The sequence below is a fragment of the Eutrigla gurnardus genome, assembly GCF_963514095.1.
Source record: "Eutrigla gurnardus genome assembly, chromosome: 20".
NCBI classification, from domain to species: Eukaryota; Metazoa; Chordata; class Actinopteri; order Perciformes; family Triglidae; genus Eutrigla; species Eutrigla gurnardus.
In genome coordinates this window covers 10,662,939-10,675,663 of record NC_139931.1, presented here as the reverse complement: position 1 = coordinate 10,675,663, position 12,725 = coordinate 10,662,939, and the positions used below count along the sequence as shown (strand labels likewise).

At 41.8% G+C, this 12,725-nt stretch overlaps 3 protein-coding genes across 3 annotated transcripts; 1 reads left to right on the top strand and 2 right to left on the bottom strand.

Annotated features, from left to right (window-relative positions):
• Positions 1 to 148: 148 nt before the first annotated feature.
• asf1ba (anti-silencing function 1Ba histone chaperone) lies at positions 149 to 4,225 on the bottom strand. Its single transcript, XM_084036563.1, has 4 exons — positions 3,868 to 4,225; positions 3,074 to 3,189; positions 1,872 to 2,048; positions 149 to 943 (listed from the first exon to the last, which is right to left on the bottom strand). The coding sequence occupies exons 1-4, from the start codon at positions 3,974 to 3,976 to the stop codon at positions 752 to 754; spliced, it is 594 nt and encodes a 197-aa protein (XP_083892689.1). The 5' UTR covers positions 3,977 to 4,225; the 3' UTR covers positions 149 to 751.
• A 992-nt stretch (positions 4,226 to 5,217) lies between these two features.
• On the top strand, positions 5,218 to 8,679 carry crb3a (crumbs homolog 3a). The gene is made up of 5 exons (XM_084037335.1): positions 5,218 to 5,495; positions 5,727 to 5,803; positions 6,110 to 6,290; positions 7,637 to 7,683; positions 7,779 to 8,679. Exons 3-5 carry the CDS (start codon positions 6,203 to 6,205, stop codon positions 7,989 to 7,991), a joined length of 348 nt encoding a protein of 115 aa, XP_083893461.1. The 5' UTR covers positions 5,218 to 5,495; positions 5,727 to 5,803; positions 6,110 to 6,202; the 3' UTR covers positions 7,992 to 8,679.
• A 305-nt stretch (positions 8,680 to 8,984) lies between these two features.
• On the bottom strand, positions 8,985 to 11,561 carry tubb4bl (tubulin, beta 4B class IVb-like). Its single transcript, XM_084037334.1, has 4 exons — positions 11,408 to 11,561; positions 10,604 to 10,712; positions 10,388 to 10,498; positions 8,985 to 10,264 (listed from the first exon to the last, which is right to left on the bottom strand). The coding sequence occupies exons 1-4, from the start codon at positions 11,462 to 11,464 to the stop codon at positions 9,207 to 9,209; spliced, it is 1,335 nt and encodes a 444-aa protein (XP_083893460.1). The 5' UTR covers positions 11,465 to 11,561; the 3' UTR covers positions 8,985 to 9,206.
• Between the last annotated feature and the right edge of the window lie 1,164 nt (positions 11,562 to 12,725).

Genomic DNA, 12,725 nt, shown 5'->3' with positions numbered 1-12,725 from the left:
AAAACATTGGTTTTCAGCACATGTGCATGTAAAAGTGATTTATATTGTTGCTTGATTATGTATCCAAATTGAAAAAAGAGAAGACAATATAAGATAAGTTATGAGGAGGATCATAGTTGTCACCATAACAGTAATTCATACACAGATATATAAGAAATACATGTTTGTTTGTTTTAATTTGGAACACAAATTTGCAAAAAAAACAAAAAGCATGAAGAAAGTGATGTAGACAATCCAAAACTCAACAATCCAAGTGGGAAAAGGTTTAAGTGCAAAATAAATTTTAACACAAATATAAATGCAGATGATCTAATCCATGTACAGCAACATATTGCAATGTATTTGCCAACTGCTTCAGTGCTGAAATCCTTTTAAATTGGTACAAATTAGCTCTGCATCAACAAAAGGAAGGAAGGTGAATCACACATCAGCTTTCTGTGCTGTTTCAGTTCAGTTGTATAATTTCCTAGTTACTTAAAGTAATGAGTTAACTACTTTGATATTGCTTTTGACAACAACAGCAACAAATTCCCCGTCTATAAGTGATGATTATACAAGTGAGATGTTCACAATCTTCCTTGGAACAAACACTTATCTGAAGCCCAAGATCAGTGTTCCTTTTTAGCAAGCTTCAGGTATTTAGGGGCGGCTGTAAGGCAAAGATGTCTATTCATCCACAGTAGAATGTCCACAGGCATTCTTCAAAAAGGTCTTGTGCTGTGAGTTATCACCTTTGGGGCTTGGGTCCTCTCTATAAGCAGTCCATGGAGTTATCGGGTAGTATCCCTAAGGGTGGGGCTTTGCCTGGGAGACAGGATGGAGGGAGCATGGAGTTTGACGTGGGATCCACATTTTCGCAGTCCTCCATTCGCTCCGCACAGCCTTCCCAGTTTATATGGAACCTGGTCACACGTGGGTTCGATGCCAGGATATTTCTCTGGAGCTGGAAATCAAGACAGAAATAAAGATAAATACTTTGTAAAGATATTTACAATACATCTGAATGTTAATATGTTTTTTTTTTTATGTGTAACTGATATGGGAGTTTAGAAGAATTAACCATATCATCTGAACATGGTCACCAGCAAGTACAGTAATTACAGGGAACATGTGTACTAACTGGTCCGACTACGACAAACATACAATATCTGCATAGACATTTTACAACATAAATGGATACTGTCCACAGTTGGTGGAAAAAGACTATCGCCTGAAGATTGATTTTATTATCCATTAGCTGCAGTTCATTCTTGCTAATCTATATATAGCTACTATCTAGTTAGCAATACATTCTTCTTGCTTCGGCATCTAGACTCAGGTCAAGAAAATGTGAACCCTGTAGATAAGAATGGTACAAAGGTGCAAAATGGTATTCACCCATGAATAAATAATCAAATACACAACTTAATTAATAACCTATATTATAATTACAACTTTGCACCCATCATTGAAAAATGACATAAAAACCTATGTCATTGCAGCAAAACTCAGTGGCTGATTACTTAAAATAATTAAGAACATTGTTCACAGAGTAGTAACACTTCCGCTTAACTGGTTATATAACCAATGGAATTTGATCAGATTACTAATAAGCAAGCTCAACAGAAAGAAAAGCTTAAATTCTGCGATCTATTCTTGCACCATGCTGTTCTCAGGGTTGTGTAGTGTTTAAGGTCTTTTGTTTAATGTTTGTATGGTGTATTTTGGGGTTACATTTGATGGCAAGTATTGTCAGACAGATCAATATACATGCAAGTTATCATTAACAAATATTATAACCCAAAGTATTATTTCAAAACGCTGAAATAAGCTTTAGGTGGTAACATTGACAACAGAACTCAGATTATCCAAAAATCTACTTCTTGTCTGACCTGTGCGTAGTCTGGCTTGATCGGTGGATTTTCACGAAGCTCGGGTTCTGTGTATTCATTGTTCACATAGTAACCAATGCGAATGAACTCCTGGCCACGGTATGTGCAGGTAATCAGGACTACAGTCACACCAACTGCATCACTTTCAGGAATCAATCCAGTGTTTGGGGCATCGGCCTGTTAAAAGAAACACAAAAGATGTGCAAAAATATAAAGCAACTCTATGTGTGCATTCATTTCAGGAATTTAAACCTGTCAATTATGGCACCATATTTGTGATGCGATTAATCAAAATCTGCTAGTAAGTAAACAAGTAAACACTGCAAATTAAGGTTCAGCGTGCTGATTCCTTAAAGAAACAAAATAATTTGTAGATTTATATGACAAGTGACTCAAACTTGGTTTCACCTTGAGTCAGCAACAAGTTATATGCAGTGTAATAACATAGTTTTACATGACAGCAGATTTATTTTAAACTAATGTGCACCATTCTATTTTATGATCCTGTCGAGCCCCAGTCAGACTGCTGAGCTGAGCAGCCTGCTGGAGCCAGCCTGTTAGTGGGCTACGAGCAGACAGAACTATGAGTGTTTCTACTGAACTGAAATGCTATTTGAAGTAATTATATTGCAGAGTGTCTTATGCCCACATTGTTAATCAACTTATTCTAATCAGATGTAGGAGAGCTACTGTAGCCTGACTTATAAAAGATTTCTGAGGCCAATTTATTTTATTTTATTTTATTGGTTTATTTCATGGACATTGCACACTGATCAACAGCCAAACTGTAAGTGAGCCAGAGTTAGCCAAAGAGGCTAGTTTTCATCTGTAGTCCCTGATATTGATATTTTTTGCGACCAACACTTCTATTGGGCAGGACATGATATAGTTCCAACTATAGAATGGTGACATTGTTTCAAAATCATATCCTTTGCATTTCTGTACTTTAATTTGTTGTTGTTTATTGGAACAAGTAGCAAACGCTAACTGCACTATAGTCTCCTTATTGTTTGAAATATGCAAAAGTGGCTGTTGTATTATGCACGAGTGAAGGAGAACTATCCAAAATGTTAAAGGCAAGGACGAGGAGGATGCAACTGCTGATTTTGAAAGGTGTAATAACAAATTGTTATGAATGTATTGTTCCCACGTGTTGTTTTTTGTTCCCACTGTTTAAGTTAGTTTGTCCTGTCAAAACACACCTGAAACACAAACATATGTCTCCCAGCAGGTACCGGGCCGACCAAGACGGAGTCGAGGATTTGATCGTACTCTTCACTTTCTGCTGAGCCAACGTAAATGATCTTCCATTCCAAGTCTATTAAAAAACAAAAATACCTGAAGTTAAGTTTCACAATAAAATGCAAAGTTATAGCAGTGCATTGGGAATGTAGTGCTGAGAAAATAAGTACATTAACCAATTAGATGAACAAAAAAGTTGTTGAAAAGTTATTATTGGTCATATGGGTCACTCATCTAGTAAAGAATACATGCTTTGTAAATGCTTTAGTTCTCACTTTCCATATAGCAAGAGTGTATGGAAATTGCACAGATACAGTCACATTTAGAGACAGATAAAAATGTTCAGGGGAAGCATTAGCTGTACAAAACTTAACGTAACGTTAGAAACAATATTCATGTCATGTGTGAATAATAATCCACATGCCACTATGAACAATAAGTCACACAGCAAAGTTGTATAACCATGTAATACAATATTCTGTCGCGTTAATGGTAAACTAAACCTCAACGTTGACTAACGTAACGTGCTGTAAACATGGAGGGCATGCGATAAATGTACTTTGGGCTAACTTTAACGATCCTTTTTACAGTTTGCACTAGCATATTGTGCTAACATATATGTGATGGTTATGACTAAGCTAACCTCACGTAAACATTCATAGTTAGCCGTTAGCAATCTCTAGTACACAAACTGAACGTTAGCAACGCAGACACACATTGATGACTGCTTTCCTGCGCCGGTAACGTCACCTACCTTCGGGAAGGTCCTCCATACACTCAAACGTGATTTCAAACTGAAAGGGATTTCCAAAGGGACTCGGGTTGTCTAGGACAGCTACGTTCAACACCTGTACCTTCGCCATTGTTGTCGAAGCGCTAAAACGGGCTAACCAAAAACAAATGTTCAAACCGGACTCCCGGGGAATGCTTTAAGAGCACCACTACAACAAGCCGTTAACAGAGCCAAAGTCAACAGTGTAACCTGACAAACAGCTTTAATTTTGACTAAACTCAAGGCTAATTCGTACGACTAAATGTATACAACTATTCGCTTAATAACTGTTCAGTATTCCACGCTGATATTAAATTTGACGATGGATATGTCGCTCTCCCGCCCCTTTCACTATTACCCAGGCTGCACCGCGGCTACGGTAACCAGTACGCGCGTAAAAGAGGAGCCGCTTCCGTCAAAGGAAAAGCAAAATCTTTCGATCGCCCCCTAGTGGTACGACAGATAGGATGGGCTTAAGGAAAAATAATTGCACATTGAATCCATTATTGACTGTAATTATGTTTAACCAGATAATAACCAGATATAATAATAATAAATAATACCAGTTAAACATGATTACCATGTTTTGGAAAGTACAGTAAAATCAACTTTATGGTGTCACGTCTCAGGAAGGGCGGACAATAGGCATATCTCACGATATATATCCTGATGCAATTATATACAACAATGCCTATTTAAAACACATGTCTGCAGTCATAAGCCATGGGTCAAGGTCTTGTCTATTAAAATGTCCATATTGTATTATAAAACTGAAAGGACAACCATTTCAAGAATAGAGGAAAAAATGACAAAAACTTCTAAAAATCGTATCATATTTTGTATCATTCCTTTTTTTCAGTTGGGTTATGTAATTAGTTACCTTTGTCTGCCTAACACACTACCTATTGAGGTTGAGTTTCATGAATAGACACTGTAAATCACACAGGAAATTATATACTTAAGTATTAAATTACTAAAATAATGTATAAAAACTCAAAGGGTACAGTATCTGAATTCCACAGCAGTTTTTTTTTTTTTTTTAACGCCTCACTGCTCTCACACACTGTCCTAGTAATAAATACTATCTGAAGCAGCCTACATGTTCTTTGCCCTTCTGAGTCTGAAACTGGGAGATTAGGTGAGGATTAGTGACCACTGGACCAGCTGGCCGCCAAATTCATCCTTCAAATATCTCAGGAATGTGGATATCCTTCTCGTATTGGGCAACATGAAACCTGTTGGGGGCGCTGTTTCACTCAATTACCACCACCATCAGCCAGGTTGCTAGGTGAGCGCTGTGCAGGGGGAGCAGCACACAGTTAAAACATTGCAGCCCAGCAGGTTGGAGCAAGTGAGTCATTTAGTCTCTTAAAAAACTAAACAACGTCAGTTTGAATTAAACAGGGAGGAGGTTAAATAGTCTGCGACACACTTGTTATTAAAGTTACATTTTAGTTAATATTTTGAGGAGGTTTTCTTTTTTTTTTTTAAGGCAACGGGAGGAACCCGGTCTGACCCGCTTCAGTAGGTCTGAACTGCGTTTTTCTTCGACTTTAGCACAAAGGAGTATCTGTCCGCCGCCGCTGCTGCAGGTGGATAACTGCGCTCAGGTAATGTAACACGAAACTCAACCATGTGACCAATGGCGATTTGAGGAGCAGGTGAAACTAAAAAAAAACTGCTTTACATAAAACGCCAGCGGGCAGTGCAGCAGCCGGTATTAGATCCTTTCAAGTGGCTGCTTTAGAAGCACGTATAGGCCTACAGCTTGTATGTTCTCGAGGTGTTACCTGACGTTTTCATTGGACTAAACCATTTGTTGCCGTTTCGTTTCTGACAAGGTGAGGCGGAAGCGACAGATCAACCTGCTCGATGTTCCCCGTCTCGCTTCGATCACCTGGAAACAGCCGGATCAGTGGTATGTGTCTGGAATTAACTTTGCAACATTGTGGCTTCTTTATTGTCAGTAGAATATAATAATAATAATAGTATTGCTGCAGAATAGAAGTGGGTTGAGCATGTGCTATCAATAGCTCATTATTGTTATTACCGGTATTATTATTATTATCTTCCTGTGGTCTGAGCAGGTTTCTGGTGATTCAACATCAGGCTGTGTGTGACTCAGTGGCTGTGTGGTGTTCCAGACTCAGCCTCAGATTAAAGGATAAGAGTGGACTTGAGATGAGAAAAGAAAATGTAATTTTCCTAATAATGTTGTCTTCAGCTGTTGAATGTTGGACCTGATGAAATGGACCCAAGCTGAGGCCCCGAAGGTCCCCGTCTGCCCTCACTGTGCCCTGCTGGTCACGGGGTCGAGATGGCAGCGTGTCGGGATGTGCTGGCCGCGCCTGGAGTCGTGGTCAGGAGTGTCTTACTGCTGCTGCTGAGCGGTATTCCTGTGTGGGGTGAGTCAGTAACCATCTTTTTTTATCATCAACACTCCCACATAAATAAGACATCCCTCTGACCACACCTACAGTACACACACACACACACACCATTATATTTTGCAATGATATATACAACAAAATAGACATGGGACATTCCGGAGCAACTCTGAAACATGCACGAGCTAGTCAGACTGTGCCATGTGAGAAAGAGGGTATTTATCTTATCAATAACTACACATACTAAAGAATTCAATTTCACAACCCATTCGGCTTCTCTTTTGAGCAGCCATGCTCATGTCTGTAACCTCTGTTATCAAGTCATACTCGTGTCCTTGCAAAGTTTACTATTTGCCTTAGTGAATGATTGACTCGGTAAAATGGTAAAAGGTTTACCGAAACAAAGCCTTCTAATTAACAGGATGCACAGTGCCCTTTGTAAAGCTTAAAACAAACAAAGCAAAACATACATAGTGGGTTATTTTTTAATCTCCCATATCTCAAACAAGCATGTTGTTGGACTGAGCTGACCATTTAGCTGCAGTACACTTTGCATTCCTCAGCTTCTCCTTGTCTGCGTTCACTCTCCCGGTCAAATAGTTACTTTTGAGTTTCGTGATGTCACTGAGGCATCACATGGCTGGTCGTGGATAAAATGTCTGGGAACAGCAGTAAGTAGTATCTGGTATGCTGGGTTTTTTGCTGTGCTGTCCGTAATGATTTGTAATGTTTGATGTGAATAAAGTGCATAGTTTTAATGTAGGTTTAGACAAATAAACAAAACTCTATCTGACAACAAAAACATCTGTTAAACATTTTTGTAATTTCTTTCTTATGGGAATTGGCCATTAGTTTCTAATGTACAACTTCATTCATCTGTATTTTTTCTGTTCTGAAAAGACATTTTGAGAGGTATGCTCATTTGCTGAGAGTTCAATTACATATTAATACCGCTGTGGTATCTGTATGATAGATACGTAGCTGAAGACAGCAGCTGCTTAGCTTAGCCATTAGACTGGAAACAGGGGGAAACAGCTAGCTTGTCTCTGTCTGAGAGTAAGACAATCTGCCTCCGAAAATCACTAATTAAGTATTTTTTTTTTATACTTTGTGTTCAAAATTAAATGTAAAAACAAAGATTTGCAGTTTTATGGGGGTTTATGTGCTGGACTACTTTTGGACCGGCTTAACCTTGTAACTCAAAAACCCAATTAAAACATCTGGTTAAATGAATGCCAGATTATTATTAGTAACTATTTTAGTTGGGCAGTTAGGACGCCCATACTCAGTTATATGTAGTAAACACAATTTGACAGTTTTACATTGTTACCACATTGTGCCTGATGTTTCTGCTCTTTTCACAGGGAACTATACTATACGTACAAGCGCCACCCGTTCTAATACCACTGATGTGAGTAAGAAAATCTTCACCATGACCAATAAATGACACCAGAAAGTGTCCTGTCTTACCAGGTTCACCACTGTCCTGTCATTCTCCACTTGCAGGGGGGGCCCAACATTGCAGCCATCGTGGCCCCTACGGTCACACTGGGGGTCCTGGCTATAGTCCTGGCTGTTCTCGGCTGGCTCCTCTGCGTGGTGAAGAAGAGGAGGCAGACGGAAGGCACGTATAGACCCAGTGCTGAGGAACAATCCGGTGCGCACGGTGTGACGGCCCCAGATGCACTAAAGTTACCAAAGGAGGAAAGACTCATTTGAGATGTTCTGCTTGATGTTTTTCTCAATCCCACGAGGCCACAGGCGGCTCTCTCCCTTTGAGCTCGTCAATGAAAGAAAAAGTCTCTCCGGGTTTAAGAGGGGACAGATTGTCAAGTTGGAGCTTTCATTTCAAAAAGCACTGATTAGTTCGTGCGTGGCACCGAGAAGAACTCGACCTGGATGAATGGATCCAGCTGATTATTTGATGAACAATTGAAACAAGCACAAACGAAAGAAGAGCTTCAGTATTTTATCACACTAATAGTTTTAGAACCTTACTTGACTTGATTCAGTCTATTATGAAATACTGTGGCTGGCAAAAATCAACACCAGTCTTTTACCTCAAACTCATATTTGCTTTTGCTACTGAGTCCTCATGAGTCCATTGCATTTTAAATCAAGGCGTTTTTTTTGCGTAATATTGAATGTAACTAAATCTTATTACAGCACAAACATTTTGACAACTGTACGTTAAAAGCTAGCTTACACTGAGCAATTGTTTACACTTCAAATATATTAAGTGCTCCAACTAATTATTTAACGATGATTTCATCAGATCAAGCATGCCGTGTATAAATGCATCATAATCAATCGAGTGGATGTTTTACAATGTTACATGCTTATTTATGCTTTTATCAAATACATGTTTGTGAAAGTAGTTGAATAATTAAACCTTACGAAGCATTCGGACCGTTTAAAGCACCTCGGAAGATATTGTCGTGTTGATGATGTGTTCCAAATGAATCGTTCATCAGTCGTGTAGTGTTGTTAGCATTATGATGGATTTTAAATGACACTGCTATCTAGCTAAGTTTGGGCTTTTAATTTAGTATGGGAAGATCCCCGCAGACAACTTGTTAAGCTGCAGGTTCAGAACTACTGAAGTGCAATCCATTCTGTGATAAAAGAGATCACACGTTAAATGCATTAATAAAACCCAACAGGCAGGAAAAAAGGCCTTTTAATCAGATTTTTATTCACCTTCCGATTTCAAGGCTTCACAGTTAAATTTGCTTTTTTTAGGCAGTGAAAAGACGGATGAAAGGATAATTCAGTGCATTCACAACGTACGAAAACATTTGAACCAAAAACGTCACTAATATCACTTCAATGTCTAACACTAGAGCATGTATGATCTAAATGGTGACAGTTTTCTTTAGCGTGACGGGGATGAAGAGGGGGGTTAAAAGGAGGTTAGGCAGCTGGGCTGACGCTTTAGGCGCCCTCCTCCTCACCCTCTTCTTCAAACTCGCCCTCCTCTGCTGTTGCGTCCTGGTACTGCTGGTACTCGGACACCAGGTCGTTCATGTTGCTCTCCGCCTCTGTGAACTCCATCTCGTCCATGCCCTCGCCGGTGTACCAGTGGAGGAAGGCCTTGCGGCGGAACATGGCGGTGAACTGCTCGGAGATGCGCTTGAACAGCTCCTGGATGGCCGTGCTGTTGCCGATGAAAGTGGCCGCCATCTTGAGGCCGCGCGGCGGGATGTCGCAGACGGCCGTCTTCACGTTGTTCGGGATCCACTCGACGAAGTAGCTGCTGTTTTTGTTCTGCACGTTCAGCATCTGCTCGTCCACCTCCTTCATGGACATGCGGCCCCTGAACACGGCGGCCACGGTGAGGTAGCGGCCGTGGCGCGGGTCGCAGGCGGCCATCATGTTCTTGGCGTCGAACATCTGCTGGGTGAGCTCTGGCACGGACAGGGCGCGGTACTGCTGGCTGCCCCGGCTGGTGAGGGGCGCGAAGCCGGGCATGAAGAAGTGCAGGCGGGGGAAGGGCACCATGTTGACGGCGAGCTTACGGAGGTCGGCGTTGAGCTGGCCGGGGAAACGCAAGCACGTGGTCACCCCGCTCATGGTGGCGGACACCAAGTGGTTGAGATCCCCGTAGGTGGGGGTGGTGAGTTTGAGTGTGCGGAAGCAGATGTCATAGAGAGCTTCATTGTCAATGCAGTAGGTCTCGTCTGTGTTCTCTACCAGCTGGTGGACGGAGAGAGTGGCGTTGTAGGGCTCCACCACGGTGTCCGACACCTTCGGGGAAGGCACCACGCTGAAGGTGTTCATGATGCGGTCGGGGTACTCCTCGCGGATCTTGCTGATGAGCAGGGTGCCCATGCCGGAGCCGGTGCCGCCGCCCAGGGAGTGGGTGAGCTGGAAGCCCTGGAGGCAATCGCAGCTCTCGGCCTCTTTCCTCACGACATCCAGGACGGAGTCCACCAGCTCGGCCCCCTCGGTGTAGTGGCCCTTGGCCCAGTTGTTTCCAGCTCCACTTTGACCTGTAGCCAAGAGGATCACAGTTTGTCAATGAAGTCGACACAGGGACGCCGTTCTTATTGAAGACCATAGCAAAAAAAATGAACTCACTCAATTTGGATGCGATACGTGTTCACAGAGCTTACCGAAGACAAAGTTGTCGGGTCTGAAGATCTGTCCGAAGGGACCGGACCTCACTGAATCCATCGTTCCGGGCTCCAGGTCAACCAGGATGGCGCGGGGCACATACTTCCCACCTGAAATCAGGTCACATGACCAACCATGTCATTTCTGTTCAATCTTACTGGCTTGTTGAGTATGATGTCAAATCGTCCCATAGTAGCAGAGCTGTTTAGGCTGACCTGAGGCCTCATTGTAATAGACGCTGATTCTGTCCAGCTGCAGATCGCTGTCTCCATGGTAGGAACCGGTGGGATCAATGCCGTGCTCATCACTGATCACCTCCCAGAACTGAGAGGAAATAGATACGGGAAGGCAGGGAGGGAGAGACAGATGTCAACACGATTAATATCCATATGTCCACTGAAATAGCATATTAAGCTTTAAACATATGCAAAGCTGCGATAGCTGTTTAATTCTGACTGAATGCAGCAGGTTATTAGTCTGAGACGCAGACTGTCTCTGGAGTAATCAAGCAGATGGCAATACTGTGACAGTGTCTTCACTAAGAACACATTGTACTATGTTTTATAAGCCAGCAAGCTTAAAACGAATAAATATGCAAATATGTGTGAAAAAATGACTAAATTACATCGTGAATTTTAGTAAAATCCAACATTTTTAACTGGAATTGGCTTGAAAACTATTATTATAGGTAAAGAAGAAAAAAATAGGCCATAAAAGGGGAGGGGGAGGGGAGGCTGCTGCAGATTACTACTATCGTCAGTGTTTCATGTATTTGCATGCAGCAATCTGCAAAAACGCTATTTTTTTGCGTGCACGTTTTAAACCGAATGTGTTGCAAATCAAACGGATACCGATGTAAGCCCCGCAGAGAATAAAAATGCCCAAATCTCTATTCGCCACACGAAGCTCCAATCAAGAGAGGACACCGCACTTCTCTGTTCCCGAGAGTTCTCTGTGGAGACGGCTCCTCACCAGAATGACTAAACCGAATTGAAGAAATGCAAACGAGAAGAAAATACCTTCGCTCCGATCTGGTTCCCGCACTGACCGGCTTGCAAATGCACAATTTCGCGCATTTTGGACAGATGGATGCGAGGATGGTCGAGCAGTTGCGAATGTGTGCAGCGAAAAACGGAGATTCAGGGGATGACGACCGGCACCGCCTCTAAAAACCGTCTACTGGGCTGAATCTGGTGGTGCAACTTGACGTCATCGCCATGGTAACCAAAGAGCGGAGGAGAGAGGGAGGGACCGAGAGCCGTGGAAACGGCGGATAGGGTGCGAGGAGTCTGCATTAGTCATCAACAAGATTCGTATTATTCTCGCGAGCGAGCGCGCGCGCGCGTGCACACATGGAGCCCTCCTGTGATAGGTCATCGAGGTCACGCCGTTTTAACAGTGTAGCTCATTGTGGAGCACCACGAGTTTGTCATTTTGCTGTAAGATGCACAACATCAATCAGACATGGACTGAAAGGACAAGGACGATGCCATATAAAATGTTTCAACTGGAGTCTGAGGGATTCTTGCTACTTCTATAAAAAATATCAACTTCATGTTCTCGTGATATCATGAATGTTTTTTGGTGAGGTGTGCTCCCACGTGCAGTCATGATCTGCACATTCCTTCTGATCAAAGGTGTTCTTTACCTCCTTAAAAATACTTTTAATTACAGGGTATAATATCTTCCAAAGTAACAGGCCATTTAGTACAAAACTCCCTGTTCTTTGTTACTATCCCTTCACTGGAGCTCAACAGGGAAACACTGCAGGGAAAAAACAGAAACATGTGTTTTTGGACACTTGAACAATTGTGAACCTATCCTTGAATTCCTTCACAAAGTTTAGTTATCATAACAATCTGTTTAACTGACACGAACACTGTGTGACAACTGAATAGGCCTATAAGGCAGACGCATTCAGGACACCTCTAAAATTTAAATACATGTATAAATGCAAAGCTTCTCTCTCTCTTTTTTAAAGCAGGCTTTCAGATGTGCACAGTGTTGTTAAATCTATTTTTAGCTGCCACATATTTCACATTCTACCTTTGTTGGATTGCAGTCAGAAGCGAAGAAAAAGAAAAAAAATCCCCTGCTGCTTATCGACCTGCAGCATGAATGCTGTGTGTTGCTGTGTAAATCATCAAGACAAACATCACATAGTCCCATAAAACAGACACAACCATTACTATCCGTGTCTTATCTAGAATGCAGTTAATGAACATGGAGATTCAGTCAGGGGTTAGTACAGTGAAAAATCCAGTTTCCATTTGAGCTGGTTCAGCCAGTTTAGTCAAAACTCTCCAGCTACAAGATACAAACAATGGGAACACAATT